The sequence below is a fragment of the Tarenaya hassleriana genome, unplaced genomic scaffold (genome assembly GCF_000463585.1).
Source record: "Tarenaya hassleriana unplaced genomic scaffold, ASM46358v1 Cleome3, whole genome shotgun sequence".
Classification (NCBI taxonomy): Eukaryota; Viridiplantae; Streptophyta; class Magnoliopsida; order Brassicales; family Cleomaceae; genus Tarenaya; species Tarenaya hassleriana.
The window spans coordinates 8,617,611-8,635,743 of NW_010966177.1; the positions used below are offsets into that span (position 1 = coordinate 8,617,611).

At 33.1% G+C, this 18,133-nt stretch overlaps 6 protein-coding genes across 6 annotated transcripts in view; 4 read left to right on the forward strand and 2 right to left on the reverse strand.

Annotated features, from left to right (window-relative positions):
• Window positions 1-168, forward strand: part of LOC104820029 — a 2,222-nt gene extending 2,054 nt beyond the window's left edge. The window contains exon 4 of the transcript XR_772904.1: window positions 15-168. The gene's annotated coding sequence lies outside the window, so the exon portion shown is untranslated. The remainder of the gene's footprint in view (window positions 1-14) is intronic.
• Window positions 169-270: 102 nt separating this feature from the next.
• LOC104820030 (40S ribosomal protein S15a-5-like) lies at window positions 271-1,921 on the reverse strand. Its single transcript, XM_010550377.2, has 3 exons — window positions 1,671-1,921; window positions 675-835; window positions 271-541 (listed from the first exon to the last, which is right to left on the reverse strand). The coding sequence occupies exons 1-3, from the start codon at window positions 1,798-1,800 to the stop codon at window positions 443-445; spliced, it is 390 nt and encodes a 129-aa protein (XP_010548679.1). The 5' UTR covers window positions 1,801-1,921; the 3' UTR covers window positions 271-442.
• Window positions 1,922-2,302: 381 nt separating this feature from the next.
• Window positions 2,303-3,788, forward strand: LOC104820031 (60S ribosomal protein L31-1-like). Its single transcript, XM_010550378.1, has 3 exons — window positions 2,303-2,394; window positions 2,586-2,693; window positions 3,280-3,788. The coding sequence occupies exons 2-3, from the start codon at window positions 2,614-2,616 to the stop codon at window positions 3,557-3,559; spliced, it is 360 nt and encodes a 119-aa protein (XP_010548680.1). The 5' UTR covers window positions 2,303-2,394; window positions 2,586-2,613; the 3' UTR covers window positions 3,560-3,788.
• A 972-nt stretch (window positions 3,789-4,760) lies between these two features.
• Window positions 4,761-6,447, reverse strand: LOC104820033 (profilin). Its single transcript, XM_010550379.2, has 3 exons — window positions 6,219-6,447; window positions 5,391-5,528; window positions 4,761-5,208 (listed from the first exon to the last, which is right to left on the reverse strand). The coding sequence occupies exons 1-3, from the start codon at window positions 6,339-6,341 to the stop codon at window positions 5,074-5,076; spliced, it is 396 nt and encodes a 131-aa protein (XP_010548681.1). The 5' UTR covers window positions 6,342-6,447; the 3' UTR covers window positions 4,761-5,073.
• Window positions 6,448-14,472: 8,025 nt separating this feature from the next.
• Window positions 14,473-16,300, forward strand: LOC104820034 (acid phosphatase 1-like). Its single transcript, XM_010550380.1, has 3 exons — window positions 14,473-14,880; window positions 15,306-15,515; window positions 15,957-16,300. The coding sequence occupies exons 1-3, from the start codon at window positions 14,486-14,488 to the stop codon at window positions 16,132-16,134; spliced, it is 783 nt and encodes a 260-aa protein (XP_010548682.1). The 5' UTR covers window positions 14,473-14,485; the 3' UTR covers window positions 16,135-16,300.
• A 196-nt stretch (window positions 16,301-16,496) lies between these two features.
• LOC104820035 (acid phosphatase 1-like) lies at window positions 16,497-18,002 on the forward strand. Its single transcript, XM_010550381.1, has 3 exons — window positions 16,497-16,950; window positions 17,349-17,558; window positions 17,658-18,002. Exons 1-3 carry the CDS (start codon window positions 16,589-16,591, stop codon window positions 17,833-17,835), a joined length of 750 nt encoding a protein of 249 aa, XP_010548683.1. The 5' UTR covers window positions 16,497-16,588; the 3' UTR covers window positions 17,836-18,002.
• Window positions 18,003-18,133: the final 131 nt, after the last annotated feature.

Below are 18,133 nucleotides of genomic sequence, written 5' to 3' on the forward strand. Positions count from 1 at the left end.
TTTTTCGTTTACTGTTCTTTCCCTAAAAGCAGGGTTTTTGACTCTTCTTGGTATAAGATTTTGTCCTCAATAAGAAAAAATTTTCCAAGCGAAGTTTGTATTTATGTGGAGGAGCTTTGATTAGATAGAGACTAATGTCGGGAAATAAAATGGTCGCTAACGTCCGTCTCCCCCTTCTGTCTGTGTATCTGCAATAATGTATGGAAATGTGTAACATGCATGAATGGTCGCAGTTGTGCGACAAAATTGAAATCGTTCCAGACAATGTCGAAGTTAAGGTATGGTTGGGTTCTACTTGTTGTTCCGTCCGAAGACTGAAATGAAAGAGAAGTTTATAAAACCCTATCCATCAAAATTCAAACTTGAAATCTAACAACAAATCTCTTCTCTATTCTGTCATCTTGTTCAAAGAAAAAAAAATTCAAGAAAAGCTTCGGCTGTTTCAGTAAAAGAAACCGAGAACCTGGCCGCCCACATTCCGTTTAGCCGCTTCCTCATGGTCCAAAATGCCATCCGGGGTCGTAAGTACGACATAACCCCACTGCATGTAACCAATCACCGGTTTCGATACAAGAACTTGTTGAAATCGAATTGAATTGAGTAGAGGGTCAATACATCAAACTCGAGGGGACATATAGTCATATACATACATACATACATACATACATACATACCTGACGAGTTGGAAGTGTTCGTTCAGTAAACCGTTCAATGTCTCTCGCCTTGACGTCTTGCCTGTAGGTGAGAGCCTTGGAGTCATTCACCCTCCCTTGCAGTTCGACGGTTATTCTCCCGACCCTATTTGGATCATACACTTGAAAGTTCTTTATATATCCTGAAACACACAATCCTGACAGTTTCTGAACTAGAAGAAAAAAAAAACCCGCGGAGAAAAAAACAAATTTCGGTATAGGATCATCTACTTGAACACCTTCAAGACACTAAAGATGGAACTCCTGGTCTAAGGAATTGCTATCTACAACTTGATATAGCTAACTTATTCAAGATTACCCTCTTATCTCAAACCTGACAATGAATGCTAAAACAAGACCAGAAATACATAGAAGAAGGCTCATGCCATTGAAGAAACAACCAATACATCAACATCAACATTGTCTTAATCCCAAGTTTATTTGGGATCGGCAAGAAACAATCAATAATCAACAAAAAAATCTGACAATGAATTCCAAAACAAGACCAGAAATAGGCAGAAGAAGGCTCATGCCATTGAATTGAAGAAACAACCAATAATCAACAAAAATAGAGACCACCATAGGCTTGCTCCAACTAAAAGGCCAACAGATACAAACCCAAAGATCATCTGTGAAAACAGAAACTCGAAGCAAATAAAATAGATGTCAGCTTTCTCTCAAGTCCAATTTGGCTAACACAACCAAGAACTGGCGCTACCACTCTTATTACATCGTTGAATAAACATTTGATGCTTTGAGAAGACAATACACATCCATAAGCTTATCACAGTGCACTACTCAATAGAACAGAAAGCAAACTAGACACTTCCCACCCGTGTGTGACTAAATTACACAGACAGAGATGGAAAATGTGAATTGGATGCCGAATAACTCAAAAGGATGTAAGAAAAAACCGGTTATTGGGAAGAAAATAAAGACCCAGATGGGAAAAACGGAAAGAAGAACGAAAGATCACACCTTTGTCCTTCATGATCTTGAGGAAAGAAGACATGACATTGGAGATGGGCTTCAGCTCCACTGACGCTTTCCCTCGTCTCTCCGCATTCACGATCGTCCTCAACGCATCGTTCAATATCCTCCTCCCCATCTCTTCGATTGCAATCTACGCTACAGAATCGGAAAATCTGTTAAAAAAACCCAGCTGAAGAACTAGGGTTCTGGCTTCCCCAAATCCGAAGACGGGTTGGGCGTTGCGGTTCGGTTACTTGGAAACGTACCAAACCGAAAATTTCAATATTTTTCTACAACCGTATTCTTTAAAATTAACTAACGGTATATTTTTTATAAAATCCATTTTTTTTATAACCCAACCAACTGAACTTTATACAATTTTCAAAAAACCAAATTTTTTTTTAACAAAATCTAAAACTGAATCATACCGAAACCGGAATCGAATCAAACCGAACCTTACCGATAAAATTTCGAACCAAATTCCGAAACATCCAACAACCAACACTATGCATATTATGAATAAATCTTAATTTTATGATAAAATTCAAAATTTGTTATTAAAAAAACTGGTTTGTTCGAAATTATTTTTATATTTTGCATCTGGACGAAATTGGAAAAGGCCCACATCTATAATACAGAAAAGGCTCAGAATGGCCCAAAGAATTAGGGTTTATTTTCTTTTTCGTTGTGGCTCCATTCTCCGGGTTACTGTCTCTGTTTCACGGCGAAGGTACTCGCCTCTGTTCCCTCCATCTTAGATCTGGTTCTCGTGTTTTTTCGTTTACTGTTCCATGAGTTCTCTCAGCAATCAAGCTTGATTCGGAAGATGATGCGAAAATTTTATGCTGAGTGCCGTCGATGATTATGTGTGGATGTGAAAATGGTTTTTTATTTTTTGCTTCTGCTGATTTCGAATTGCAGGTTTAGCTGAAGAGGGAAGTCGAAGATAATGGAGAAGACGAAGGGAAGAAAAGAGGAGGTTGTTACCAGAGAGTATACAGTCAACCTTCACAAACGCCTCCATGGCTGGTAATACAAGAACCCTAGATTCGTTTTTTGCCATTTCTTCTCCATGTTCTATGGATCAGATCATTGTCATACTCATTCAGCTTAGTTTCTACTTCACGGCATATGTTGACTTAGATTTCATGTATGAACGAACGATGAATGTATTCTCTTCATGGTTCAATTGTAGTTACGGGTACTGTTTCAATGTGCATTTCGTATCTCTGATAATGGAAATGTACCTTGAAATTCTTAGTCCCAGTTTTTGGGAAATGGCATCGTAGGATTTTACCTTTCTGGCAACTCCCACCCGTAATCTTGGACTTATCAAGAAGTTGTTGTCTGAATGATTCTGGGTAGATTGCTTATTATTATTACTGTTGAGAAATTTCTAGTGGCTGGATTGTGTTTATCCAATTCTTAGGTGGTAAAGTTGCTGGCACTGAACTTCACTTTCATAATGCTGTTGTTTGTTTCTTGTATTGTATTGGTTTGTTTTGTTCAGGGCAATCTTAAATCTTGTCTTCTCTGCATTTGCTCATGATGAGAGCCATGTATCATACTTGCGAGATTCTTTATCGAATGTATAATTCTATATCTGTTGGGACAGTACTTTCAAAAAGAAGGCGCCGAATGCAATAAAGGAGATAAGGAAGTTTGCGGAGAAAGCAATGGGAACAAAGGACGTGAGAGTGGATGTGAAGCTGAACAAGCAAGTGTGGAGCAGAGGAATCCGGAGTGTCCCGAGGAGAATCAGAGTCCGGATTGCTCGGAAGAGGAACGACGACGAGGATGCCAAGGACGAGTTCTACTCTCTCGTCACTGTCGCCGAGATCCCTCCCGAAGGACTCAGTGGTCTGGGCACAAAGGTCATTGAGGAGGATGAATGATGATGATGATACATCATATATATGCTGTTGTGTTTTGATACATATTTTTAGATTGATGACAATTTTTTTCCTTTTTTTTTTTTACTTGTTTTTATGTCTACCCTTTTGGTAGTTCATTTTCTCTTCTACCTCTAAAGTTATGTAATTTTCGAAGTTTTTGGTAGGTCAGGGTTTCGAACTTCCTAATTCTTTTCTTTCCAATGAAACTAACGGGGGAAGTTAAATAATAGTGCTAAATGAATATTGGATTCTGAACGGGGATGGTTTTTATTTTGAATTTTTTGTTCTAGTTTTTATATTTTAGTTTTTAGTTTTTGATTTTTTATTTTTACATTTTATAATGGCTGTGAATTATTGGGATTTTGGAGTTTTTATAATTCAAAAACTAAAAAAAATTACCATTCAAGTTTTTATAAAATTATTTTTTTTTAAAACTTGAAAAACTATTTTGGTGAAAAAAATTAATGAAAAATTAAAAATTACATTTTTTTGGGTTTATAAATATTATAAAATCCAAAAAACCAAAAACTAAAGATCAAAATCCAAAAACTAAAACCAAAACCTCAAAATCAAACCATCCTCGTTCAAAGTCAATATTTGTAAACCAAAAAAAAATATAGTTTTGGATTTTTGATTGATTTTATTTTTTCACTAAAATAGTTTTTCAAATTTTAACAAAAAATAATTTTATAAAAGCTTGAATGATAATTTTTTAAATTTTTAAATTTTAAAAACTCAAGAATCTTCAAACAATGTACATTGGTTTTGTTGAGCTCAGGAAATACGTACAATGCTATGAGATCAACAAAATTCCGTTTTTTCAATTTTTTTATATACTCAGATTTTTCTGTTTTAAAATTTTTCATATTTGATTTTTATATCAAATTTAGTTTGGTATTCAATTCGGTTATATAAAACTAAATTGAAATGGCCATCCTTGTAAAGTGGAGTGTCGAACCAAACCGAATTTATCACCGGATTATTGTACCGGTGGGATCATTGTACCGGGATTTTTGGCGAAAAGCAGAACCTTCGTCGAACAAAAATCGCAGGCTCATCAGCGATCAGATTATGCAGCTCAGAGTGAACCAAAACGAACAAATGTGGATCCAGAAATTATGTGAGAAGACACTCAACAAAGAAAACCAGAATTATTTGACAATCTCGGTTTGGTTGCTAAACCGGAATTATTTCAATCCGCTGAAAACCGGAATCCACAGTTACATACATTAAAAGAAAAATAGCAAGCGATACAGAAAATCCAAACTATTGTAATGTAACATAGATGGGGGGAACCCCCCAGAGAATGATGTATCACTCAGATTACAACACGAAACGATCATCAAAAACCATCACAAATCCAACAAGCAAAGGCAGATTCCACTATTATTTCTTCTGTTGTTTCCGTTTTCCTAAATGTTTCAGACATTACCACAATCGAATCATAAAAAGAGAGACAACGGTTTGTTCGCAGATAAAGAACCTGAAATCCAAGAGCAGCTTTGTTTTTTTTTTCAAAGGCCGGACTCGATAAGGTAGTCTCCGAGCCTCTCGACGACCATGTTGCATTGGCCTGGGGTCATTGGTTCGTCGTAGATGCCAATGACTAGGGCTTGGCTAGTCTTCTTGATAGTGACTCCCCCAGGTCCCTGCAGCAGAAGCAAGCCCGAAATAAAAAAAAAAATTAAATTTTTGATAATACAGTTCATAAAAGGTTTGCTCATTTTGATCCTTTCATCCTCTTCTCTTTTATGCAGGAATGTTTTATCCGTATTTGCCAAAAAGGGTTTATAAGATCTAATTCAGCAAACGGATATGTCGTGTTCATTACCTTCTTTCCTCGGATGACAGCTTCTGGTTCACCTTGGATAACCATGTATTTGGTACCACCAAGAAACAAGCCGGTAGGAGCAAGAGTTCCGGGTTCCGCAAAGTCTTTCATGATTGCAGTTATTTCTTCTGCCTTGAACTAAAACATCAACAAGATCAATAAGCAATGAGCTTCAATTGATTGAGCAATGATAACAACATTCGTTCGCAGGTTATGAGACAGTGAGCAAAGCCAAGCAGTTTATTTGCTGGATAACTAATGGGCTTATTGAAAGGACAATCCTCAGATTAACATAAAAATAAAAGATTCTCAAAAAAAAAAAAATCAGTCAGAGACGATTCGAAGGTCTATGTTAAGGTATTGTGCAGAATATGTAAAGTTATAATGCACAAATCAAAAAGGGAAAAGGGAGACAAAATCATCCCTTCAGTCTGATGCATTTGGTGAAGTTTTTTCATTCATCTGTTTTTTCTGCATACATGAATTTTAAACAGAATGGCTACTAATTCACTACTAAGTCACTATATACACGCGCATATATGATTCTTCATATGTATGCGAAGCCTATGCAGGATACGAATAACTCTACCAGCACCGTCGTGAAATCTCTAAATCAAACAAAAATCCAGAAGCTTCCGATTGGAATCAATCGATTCAGAACAAACAAATTCGATCATAGGATTACAGGACCAGATTCGATCTGCTCCGATTCCGGAGAAATCAAACCAGATCCGAGCCTCCTCAGATCCGATCACGAAAAATCTCAAACAAACAGCAACCAGATCGATTCAAAAACTGAAAGAAAAAAAAAACGGATCGAAGAAAGACCTGAGGGAAAGTAGAGCTCTGAGCCCAGACACTGCCGTCTTGGCCGATGATCGCGGCGGAAGTGAGGCGATTGCCTTCAACATCGCACATCAAGTGATCGTCGACGTACGATTGCCACGACATCTTCTCCTCCTCCTCCTCCCTGTGAGAAATGCCGAAGCTTCTTGGGTTTCTTTTCTCCTGCGTCTGAGTTTTGTTCGTACTCGGAAACGTCTTTCCTCAAACGCTATAACACACAAGAGAATATATACACACACACATATTATATATACCGTATGTGTATGTATTGCAAACGGTCAAAAGAAAGGATATTTGAAATAATTTAAATTTAGATTTCTAAAATGCATTTACGGTATAAAACAATTGCCAATTTATATATATATATATATATATATATATATATATATATTCCATTATTTTTGATCCATTCATATTTATCAAATGTAGCGTGTGCCAACATCAATATGCCATTATTTTGGTCCACTCTCATTTTTAAATAAAAGTGATAAACGAATATTTAAATTATAAATTATGAAAAGATTTAATTTATTGGCAAACTATTCGTCTTCATATTTTTTTCCCTTTGTTGGTCGCCACACTATTCCTGTTCTTGTTGTGTATATTTTGGGCAAAATTACTATTCAACTTAGTGAATAATTTATTTGGTTGGTAATTGACGCATAATTCAATTTGTTAAAAAATGAAACCATTTTTCTTTTTGAAAGAGAAGAGAATAAAATCTGATTCGCTGTCTTCGTGAGCTGTTCCAACCTCTCCCACCCAAAGACATGATTTTTTGCCACAACTTGTTCCTGCAAAAAGGGGAAGAATGATTCTGCTTCTACGCTTTATGACCACTTTTTATTTTTCGGACAAAAAAAAAAATAGAACCGAACAGAAATGGAAAGCCCAAAATTATAAAATCATTCATTTTTTTTTAAATTCATAAAAGCTTCTAACTTTTCAAATGTTGAAAAATAAATTTATAATCTTTTTACCTAATAATTTTATTTTTAAACTTACAAAATATATTATTATAATTTCTAAACTTGCAAAATGTATCATTATAATTTTTAAACTGATTTTTGAACCAACATTATCAGATTTCTTCATAAACTCAGAAACCGATTAATAAGTTTGAGAATTATAACTATATATTCTACAAATTTTAGAATTATAATAACATATTTTACAAGTTTGACAATAAATTTATCTAGAAAAAAAAATTAAAAATTTATTTTTTACCATTTAAGAAATTTCATAAATTTTTATTGGTTTGACCTTTTTTTTTATGAACTGTGTGAATATTTCATATATCATTCAAAATTTTGTGTTTCATACAAAAGTAGGTTTCTACAAAAAAAAATCTAAAAATTTGGCATCTAATAAATTTTATTATCACATAAAAACTAAAAATTTGAGTTTTAATTTCTTTTAAATCAAAATATATTTTATTATCTAAATTTTATTTTTTAATTATCTCAAGTATATATTAAAATTTTTATATTTTGATTATCTTTTACTTGTATTTTTATAATTTATTTTCTATAAGCTAATTTTTCACTACAAAAACTACTGAATTCCAATGGATGAATCCTTTGAAATCAACCAAATATTTGATGAAATACCGTGGTTGGAAATCTCGATCCATTGAATATTTCAATAGGATTTCAATGACGAAAATCTGTTGGAAATATTTCAATGGATCATCAACGGACAGATTTTACTAATTTCTCTTAAGAATCAATACCTCATTTACTTCAGGCTATCTAAGTTCACGAAAAAATTAATTTGATAATAATTACATAAAATTCATACACATGGATTTTCAACAAGAGCAACTGTGGAGCATTTCCAAATGACCTCGAGATATACATTCCAAATGCGTGTATAAAGCCATACACATACATATTAATATATAATAAGGGATCTATGTGTGCCATATCCGGCAATAATTTTATCAAATTGACAAAACCCTTAGATTTTCTTTCCGAATAAAGCGATGGAAACAATTTAATTTCAATCCAGGCATTACATTTTGCAACAGAAATTCCAATTTGGTCCCCCCACCCAAAACGAGCAAAATTTTCATACAAAATGAGGAGGAATTAATTTAACCATATAGAGCGAAAATTTCCTTATTTTCTCAATACCCTTTTAAAATATTGCGAAATATTCATCAGAAGTTACCAAACTATGGATGAAAAACCTAGTCGGAGTTGGTCGAGTGGTGTAGCTGGTTGAGAAGGATAGATATGTCGTTGTTCCAGGTCTCATATTCGAGTGATCGTTGGAAAAAAAAGATGTAATCTAATTGTAGCAATACTACATTTCGGCTCACATTGAATATAGTTGGGCCAATGAACCAATATGAATCATCATATATATAAAAGTACAGTTGAGTGAAGGAGTGATTGACACGTGTCCCATAAAAAATTATAAATTAATTCTCTACCTATTAATTATGTGGATATTGATATATAAGGTATACAGTCTTTCAATATAAACGATTTTCTTTATCATTAAATTAATATATCAATTTAATCTATCATTATTTTTTTATATTTATTAAATAGATATTTTTTTCTAAATAGACAACTCTCAATAGATATTTAATATATTAACTTATATTAATTTAAAAGTTTATTAATTTTTTATGTACATAGATATTCATCTATCTAATAACCGTATACAATTATTTTTAATATCTTATAATTTTAATTATTCTGTTATGTATATACTGTTATCTTACACGTATCTTTTTATATATATATATGATATCCTGTATATACAATTTTCTATTTTGTTCATATTCACCCCCTTCATTTATTCAAATTTGTCTTTTTCCAATTATGTTAATTCCTTTATTCATTGTATTCAACATCTTTTAAAATATATTTAATCTTCATAAATTACATTCATTCCTTCTATCATGCATGTATTCACGATATTCTATGTCTTTTAAAATATAATTAATTTTCATAAATTATATTCATTCATTCTCTCTATCATGCATGTATCTACGATATTCTATGTTTTTAAATGATATTTATTAATAAAATATCTAAATGTTTTCATAAAAATTTGTTTATATGTTTTTTGTATCTATATAAAGCGGCACGATTTGTTTGGGATTTTTTAATTCAACAGAACAAAATCTAAAAAAGAACAGCCACTACAAAACTTCTAAATCTCTCTCTCCCTTTCCCCTCTCTATTCAATCTCTACTATTTTCATAGCCCTTAAAACAAACATACCACAACTGGCCTCCACAACTAACCTCGGTGAATACATGGTATATAATTCTTTAGTTTTTGGCTGTAATTTTTTTTTGTCATGTAGAGATTTTTTACTCGCAGTGTATATAATCGTGGTGACTATGAAAGTCCAAGATGTTGTCATATGTTACTTGGTCTACCTTTTTTTTTATCTATAATCTTTATTGGAATGTTGAAATAGATATCTAAAAATTTGACTCAGAGAATCTACAGTGGCGTTGAATTGACGTTACCCATATGGTTGGTTTGCTCTTTTACTCTAATACCTTTCATTTTTTATATACGTTTTATATTGCGAATGCGTTTTCGTTTCGTTATTTGTTTATTCGAATAATCTTCGACTTTTAAAAATTAGCACCATTTATTGTTTTTATAATTTCGATTAAGAAATTGACGCATAGGTACAACTTTTGTTTCATTTTTTTTATTTTTCGAGTTTAGGAATTTTTGGAGATTTCTCATTATGGATGAACTTTTTTTTTTTATAACAGACAAGCGATATAATGAAACGAAGATCAAAGTTGAAGGAAACCGATATTTCTAAAAAAGTTTTTTGAAACTCAAGAATGCTGAATCGAGATTGGCAGAACTCAAAACCGTATGAAGGCACTTGAAAAAGAAGCCACCACAGCCATGTTGGAAGTCGAGGATTAGCAGCTGAACCTAATTTATCAACGACCACTTGCTCTGGTAAATGTTTTTCTATTATATAGGTCGTTGTTTTCCGTAAAGTTTTCTTCTTTTTTTTCCAATGTTTAAATTTGAAATATAACTATTCTCTCTATGCATGTTAACTTAGAGAATTTACCATCGTCGTGTTCTTCATATCGTTGACAAGCTCTATTCTAAAATATGAATATGTGGTAAAAATTAGTTAAAAGTAAAATATGCAGTGAATAGTATTTTGTACTGTAGAAATAATAAAAAAGATTATGTTTAAATGCATACAAATGAATATACGTTACTATTTGTATCTTTTATTATGATTAAATTATGATGCGACGATTGGCTAGGGAGAAGTTAGTTGTCGATCGATTCATCAGAGAAAAAAGAGAGAAGCTATTGAAACACGTGGTGTGGTCGAACAAACCGGAGGCAAATGATCCAACAGCGGAAAACATGCAGTGGGATGGAAAGAAAATCTATTGTCTTTTGGAAAAGTTGTAATATTTGTAAAAATTCTTTTTTTAATATAAAAAGATCTTCTCATATCACTTTTGAATTGTATTTTGGAAAAGTTTTAATATTTTTTAGGAGATTCATCTAAATTTGTCACTTTTTCTCTGGTCATATAATAAAAATAATTTATATTATTTTATTGTGAAGTATTTTACGTTCTAAACCAATATACTATTTTTTTACAAACTAAGAACTAATATTATATCATATTTATGTGTTATATATATTTTATCACAATAATATTAGTTTAACAATTCATATAAAATCAATTTACTTCTAACTTAAACATATGTGAATTAGAGTCTCATTTAATTAGATATTTTCAATTAGTTTCACTTGTATTTTATTAAATTTATTTTTTACTAATCACCCATTGTTTATTTTACATGATCATTTAAGACTCGTTTTGAAGTCTATATGTTTATACGAAGAAAGATGTAAAATAATATATTAAAGATATAAAATATTTGGAACTTAAAAAAATATTTGTTCTATTATTAATACATTTATAATAGTATATCAAAGATATAAAATAATAACTTTGTAAGAAAAATATGTTTAAGAACAAACTGAAACAATTGCTTTTGTATTATTGTTTTTATTATTCTATTTTTTATAAATTATTATTTATATATTTTTGAAACTTAATAATATTGTACAAAAGTTTCCAACTTCTAAACAATTAATAGTTTTTGTGATTAAAAAATAGTAAAGTGATTTTCTTATCCCGAGAAGAAATGTATTTGTTTTATCTTATCCCGAGAAGGAGAAGTGATTTTCTTTATTCCGTCAAATTAATCCTGTTGTGTTGATTTTTTATTTTATTTTTATTTTAATCAGGTATTGCTAGAGATGTTATAGATCGTAAGAATAAACGGTTTGGATTAGGTCGATCCATTAGTCATAATTGGTTGGATTGAGTCGACCCATTAAACTCATTTGACCCATTTAAATTCATGTATACATATGCTTAACTATTAATATGTATATATATATAAAGTAGAGATTGACATTTTATTATTCGATCCAGTTTATTCGATTGTATAAGAATATATATATAAATAGGTTATTATATTATATTCGATTCGGTTCGATTTAAATTTGGTAGTTCCAACCAGGACCCAACCTATTTGGATCGTAAAAATAAACGGGTTAGGATGAATCGATCCATTAATAATAATAATGGATTGGATTGAGTCGACCCATTCAACCCGTTTTAAACTATTTAAATCCATTTATATATATACATACTATTCATACATATGAATAACTATGAATAACTATTAATATGTATATACATATAAACTAGGGATTGACATTTTAGTATTCTATCAAGTATATTCAGTTTTATAAAAATATATATATGTATATGTTATTACATTATATTTGGTTTGCTTCGATTTTAATTGGGTTGGCTCAATCCAAGGTCCAATCTGTTTGGATCGTAAGAATAACGAGTTGGATTGGATCGACTCATTAATAATAATGGATTGGATTGGTCGACCCCTTAAATCCCTTTAAAGCATTCAAATCCATTTATATATACATATACAACTCATACATATGCATAACTATTAATATGTATACATATATAAACTAGGGATTGAAATTTTAGTATTTGATCCAGTTTATTCGACTTTATAAAAATATATATAAAAAAGTTATTAATTATATTATATTCGATTTCGGTCTTTATTAAGAAAATTGGACATTTTCTTAAGAAAAAACGAATTCGGGTTTTTTAAAATTCAGTTCGATTCTATTCAGTGTTTTAATACTTTTTAGTTTTTTTAACAGTTCATTTTGAAAATGATACCAAATTTTTCAAAAATAATTAGAAGTAAATTTAACAAATACAGGTCAAATTAAATGAAAAACTAATTAAATAAGTCTCTAACTCATATATATTTAAATTAGTAAGGAATTACAAGTTGTATAACTAATATTATTATGATAAAATATAGATAGTAAACAAATATAATATAATCTTAGTTTTAGTTTTTTTTATAAAAGATGTTCAAATCTTTAGTTTGTAAAAAAATAATAATACATAGATTTAGAATGTCAAGTTGATCAATCGAATCTATTTTATCTAATCGTAAAATTATTCAAAACTTTACTCTGATGTTTTATATTCCAACAAATGGTTCAATAATATAATCCACAAAATATAAACTTGCAAATTTTTCACAATTTCGTCTGAAAAAAATATATTATCGTAATATCTTGAACTTAAAAAATATTTATTATTTTAATTTAATGATATAAATGATAAATTCAAAAACAAATACATTATATCAAACTTAAAAAATAATAATAAAAGTATTTAAAATTTATATATATATATATTAGTGGTCCATACGATCTGCGCGGGTTACTATCTAAATGAAAACCGAGAATATGATAGAATTGTTTTACGGATGAGAAACTAAGACAACTTCTTTATCGTAGAATTAAATAGTTATTATGAATTTTGGTGGATCAGATAAACTAAATTACGAAGAAAAGAAAGTCCGCGCGATTCGTGCGGGTTATTAACTAGTACAAAAAAAATCCGAAGAAAACAAAACATGGATTTGCATACCGTCGATCGAGAGGACGAAGAGTTATATAGGGGATTTTCTAATATGGTAACGAATTCCTCGGAGAATCGCAAATTAGATATAAGAAATCGAAGTCTTTTAGGCTTTAAGGATATGCATATTATCTCCTTCACACAACAGCAGTTGATGAAGACGGTGAGGCGACGCGACGCGTAACTAAACTATCTAGTAAGCTTTATTGTGATGCCACGTCAGCAGCCAAATTAGAGAGAGGGAGTTTTGTTTTCGTCAATCCTCGGGGAACAACCATATATAGTTCCGTGAACACGGCAGCTTTTGGAGTTTAGTAGACAATGGTAGATAGGTAGTGGTTTTTTAGCTTTTAACCCTATATGTATAATGGTAACGAAAACCAGATTCCGGACATAAATCAAGAACGGATCATGTATAATCGAACATGCGTGTGTGTGTGTGTGTGTATATGTACATATAATCGAACTCTAAGCAATCATATGAAACTAAATGATCAAAAACTAATTGTGAACTCTTCTTTGATGCCCTAATATCAATCTATGAGTGGCGGAAAACAAATTGTAAATGGTATTAATCAAAATCGAGATACAAACCGATGCATAGCCCCTTGCTTTAAGCGAAAGTTAGGTCATTTTTTTCTTCATCTAACGTAGTAATAATTGTAATCTAACACACTGTCTAGGTTACAAAACCAGATCTATAGTTAACCACGTACAAATGCAAACTCAACAGCAAAACGCTTTGTCGGCAATGATGTAATAAAACTCGACGTTTTCTATGTGAATATAGTGAGTGAGATCCATCCCAACATGGGAAAAACGTGTGTGCGAATGTAAATGATTTCATGTCATAATCACATTACAGCAGTAAAGAAGAGTGAGTAGGTGTGGAAAGTAAATAGATAATGTGTGTGTGTGTGTATATATATAGAGAGAGAGAGAGAGATGATTACTGTTGTTATTTCCTTTGATTTTATGGTTCACGTAATTGCATTTATAATGGTCCTATTGTATTAGCTAGGGTTTTACTTTTTTTTTTTTTTTTTTTGAAAAAAAGGACAATCTGTCATTACAATAAAAGAAAGTTGTGCGGAGAAGACAGTGGCCACCACCACCACGTAATCTAGGTATACAATGAAGACATGACAGAACAAGGAAAACGTGCATTTTTTTTCCAAGTTTCTTTAAATTCATAGCAAATCTTATCCGAAACCCTAAAACCTCTCTCTCCCTCCATGATGGCATCTCCAAAGTACTTGATGATCTTCCCCTTGATCGTCCTCCTCATGATTCCTCCGGCCACCCCTCTCCCCCGACCTGGGGTTAACCCTAAATATGATAATTACAACAATGACCTTACAAGTTCCACGAGCTACTGCGAGAGCTGGAAACTGGCGATAGAGACAAACAATGCAGGAGCATGGGGTCTTGTTAGAAAGGAGTGCGTGGATTTTGTCCGAATCTATATCTCCGGCAAACAGTACTATGCTGACTACGAACTCATCGCCGATTACGCCATCGACTTCGCCCACACCGTCAAGCCCCTCGCCGACGGGAAGGACGCCTGGTTCTTCGACGTCGATGAAACCCTCCTCAGCCATCTCTCCTACTTCGCCACTCAAGGATACGGGTATATATATATATATATGAAGTGGCGGACCCAAACATATTTATAAGAGGTAGCAATAATATTAACATGTATACAAATATAAAAAAATTAATAAAAATATATAATTATAGAAAGTTTTATATAAGGAATTTAAATTTAGTGGGGGCATTTAAGAATTTTATTTAAATTTTTTTATAAATTTTATAAAAAAAATTAAAAATTTTAATTAATCCAATGGGGATATATGCCCCACTCCTATGTACATAGATCCGCCCCGCCCATGTGTATATGTGTGCGTGTGTGTATGTATGTATGTATGTCCACTCTATCTTTAGCCGTTGATCATCTTTGTTTATGTAAGAGATATCGCAGTGATTAGCCATTGAATATTTGTTATGTAAATATATACACTATTTACATATATATATATGGGTACGTGGATTTAGGACGGAACCGATGGATGAAGGGAGCTTCTATTCGTGGATAGAGATGGCTAAAGCTCCAGCATTTGATGCGAGCCTGAGACTGTACAATGAGCTAAAGAAGCTTGGCTTCACTATCTTTCTCCTGACCGGACGGGACGAGGAATATCGAAACGCCACCGAGACAAATCTATTGCGTTCCGGTTACTTCGGTTGGCAACGACTCTTCTTGAGGTACTCAATATTAGTTGAACCAATTCGAATATAAAAATCGAATGGTTATAATTTCTATAATCGATTTATTAAATCAAATTCCGAACTGAGCCGTACCGTATAAAAAATTAATCGGAAACCATAAATTTCTTTAAAAAATATGAGCATAATTATCAAGAAAATCGAAACAGAACTGGACTGAATGCAAACTTAATAAAGAAACTAAACCAAATCGAACGGATTAAATAGTAACCGAAAAAACAAAACAAAAAACTTTAAAAAAGTACGAGTATTTTTATCAACAAAAAAATGAAACCAAACATAACCCAAAACGAATTTAATACAAAAACGAAACGATTATAATTTTTTTAAAACCGATATAATCGAAGTCGAAATATAACTGAACTGAATCCAAAATATTCACCCTAATTATAATAGTGCTTTATTATAACATCAACGAAGGGGTCCCGAGGACAAAGGGAAACCAGCGACAATATACAAATCAGAGAGGAGATCGGAGATTGTTAAGGAAGGATACAGAATCCATGGAAATGTTGGAGATCAATGGAGCGACTTGCTTGGCTTTGCCCAGGCGGAACGATCATTTAAAGTGCCGAATCCTTTGTACTATGTCCCTTGATAATCTTTTCTTGGGGTTTGAATTGTAAAATTAAGAACCTTAGGGGTTTTTCTGTAATATCTACTAAAATAAGGATACAATCCCCAAATGTATGTTGTTGTTCTCTGTAATGTACCCACCGTGCGTGGGTTTTGATGTCGTATAATAAATATTGTGTGGTCGAGAAGTGATTTCTTTGAAACTTAAGGGACATCAAGCATAATAAATGTGTTGTTTACCAAACCGGAAAGTTATGCGGTTTACTTTGACCGGAGTCGTTAACCGAACCGGATTCAGACAATCATAACCGGAATGTTCTGGTTCGGTTATAGAACCGTTTATTAAAGAGACGCGAAGAAAGACGTCGTAGCGCTTCTCATTTTTCCCGTACTTGTTTTATTTCGTGGCCAATCCCGGTCCATCTCGCGCACCCAATCACAGCCGTTCTCTCTCTCTCTCTCTCTCTCTCTCTCTAATGGCGATATTGTCCTTGATCTTCTCCTTAATCACCCTCCTAATCTTTCCCGCCGCCGCCGTTATTAAGCTTCCAAGCGACAGATCTGGCTCTACCGCCGGAGAATACTGCGAGAGCTGGAGATTGGCCGTGGAGACCAACAACGCCGGATCCTGGAATGTGGTTCCCGTCGCCTGCAAGGACTTCGTCGCCGATTACGTTACCGGCGGCCAATTCGACTCCGACTATGAAGTCATGGCCGATTACGCCGTCGAGTTCGCGAAGACGCTGAAGATCGCCGGCGACGGCTACGACGCTTGGGTCTTCGACATCGACGAGACTCTTCTCACCAATATCGACTACTACAAGGCTCATGGATTCGGGTATGGTGATTTTCTCTTAGCCGTTGGATCTTTTTACTGTTTCGTACTGTGCAAAACGAATGGTCGCGATGATTACTACTATATCGTTGACCTTATAAAACCGGATTCGATTTCCGGTTCAATCTAAACCGGAGTGGAATGGGTGGTGAATCTGATTGGCGGTGAATCAATTTTTTAATTCAAATTTTTTCGGATTATTATTTTAGTCGAGATTGATACTTTCAGTTTTAGGGAAATAATAAACCGTTTGATTTTGTTATAGATTTCGGTTCTATTACGGTCTGTATCGGTCCAAAGTTATTAACCAAATTGGCAGCGGTATACACGGTTTGCAGCATTACTCTTGTGTACCGATCGGTACGGTGAGAAACCGGGTTTAACTCTTTTGTTGGTTTAAGGACTGAACCGTTCGACGGAGAGAGTTTCAACGCATGGGTAGAATCAAGTGCAGCTCCTGCATTCGATGCGAGCCTGAGGCTATACAATGAGCTGAAGAAGCTTGGATTCACCATCTTTCTACTAACCGGACGGGACGAGGGACAAAGAAGTTGTACCGAGAAGAATCTCCAGTACGCCGGTTATTCCAATTGGGAACGACTCATCTTGAGGTAAAACCGAGAAATTTTAAGACAGTGGCCAAATCCAAACCCATTCTTTGTTGGTTAAAAAAATCCAAAATTTGGCCCTTTTTTTTTTTTTTTGTAAAGGGGTCATGAAGATCAAGGGAAAGCAGCCACAACATACAAATCGGAGAAGAGATCGGAATTGATAAAGGAAGGTTACAAAATCCATGGGAGTACCGGCGATCAATGGAGTGATTTGGTGGGTTTTGCAGTGGCCAAACGATCGTTTAAAGTCCCTAATCCGATGTATTACATTCCTTGATTTCTTGGTTATTTCCGGTTTAATTTGGTATGATCCGAAAACTTACTGGGTTATGAGAGTAACCCACATGGTGCATATTTAATTTGGCTTTCAAAACATTGCTTGTGGTTTGATGCCTTGCAAAAGGCATATGATAAGACTAATAGAAGTTATATTCAATAATAATATGTTATTATGTTGTCCACATGGTGCATATTTGATTAATTTCATTTAAAATTATTTTTAAATCCATTTAGTGGGTTATTTCAAATTGGTTTTAGATTATCTTAAAACTATCCATTTCTGCTTTGAGAGGACA

Bases quoted from the DNA above. Each gene is read 5' to 3' on its own strand.
- LOC104820030 (XM_010550377.2), bottom strand. From the start codon at position 1,800: ATGGGGAGGAGGATATTGAACGATGCGTTGAGGACGATCGTGAATGCG. The intron at 836-1,670 runs GTGTGATCTTTC...TGTGTGTTTCAG, and splicing joins CAAGATCATGAAGGACAAAG to GATATATAAAGAACTTTCAA. The intron at 542-674 runs GTATGTATGTAT...GGTTACATGCAG, and splicing joins GAACACTTCCAACTCGTCAG to TGGGGTTATGTCGTACTTAC.
- LOC104820031 (XM_010550378.1), top strand. From the start codon at position 2,614: ATGGAGAAGACGAAGGGAAGAAAAGAGGAGGTTGTTACCAGAGAGTAT. The intron at 2,694-3,279 runs GTAATACAAGAA...CTGTTGGGACAG, and splicing joins CACAAACGCCTCCATGGCTG to TACTTTCAAAAAGAAGGCGC.
- LOC104820033 (XM_010550379.2), bottom strand. From the start codon at position 6,341: ATGTCGTGGCAATCGTACGTCGACGATCACTTGATGTGCGATGTTGAA. The intron at 5,529-6,218 runs GTCTTTCTTCGA...TTGATGTTTTAG, and splicing joins AGAGCTCTACTTTCCCTCAG to TTCAAGGCAGAAGAAATAAC. The intron at 5,209-5,390 runs GTAATGAACACG...CTTCTGCTGCAG, and splicing joins CTGTCATCCGAGGAAAGAAG to GGACCTGGGGGAGTCACTAT.
- LOC104820034 (XM_010550380.1), top strand. From the start codon at position 14,486: ATGATGGCATCTCCAAAGTACTTGATGATCTTCCCCTTGATCGTCCTC. The intron at 14,881-15,305 runs GTATATATATAT...ACGTGGATTTAG, and splicing joins TTCGCCACTCAAGGATACGG to GACGGAACCGATGGATGAAG. The intron at 15,516-15,956 runs GTACTCAATATT...ACATCAACGAAG, and splicing joins TGGCAACGACTCTTCTTGAG to GGGTCCCGAGGACAAAGGGA.
- LOC104820035 (XM_010550381.1), top strand. From the start codon at position 16,589: ATGGCGATATTGTCCTTGATCTTCTCCTTAATCACCCTCCTAATCTTT. The intron at 16,951-17,348 runs GTATGGTGATTT...TGTTGGTTTAAG, and splicing joins TACAAGGCTCATGGATTCGG to GACTGAACCGTTCGACGGAG. The intron at 17,559-17,657 runs GTAAAACCGAGA...TTTTTTGTAAAG, and splicing joins TGGGAACGACTCATCTTGAG to GGGTCATGAAGATCAAGGGA.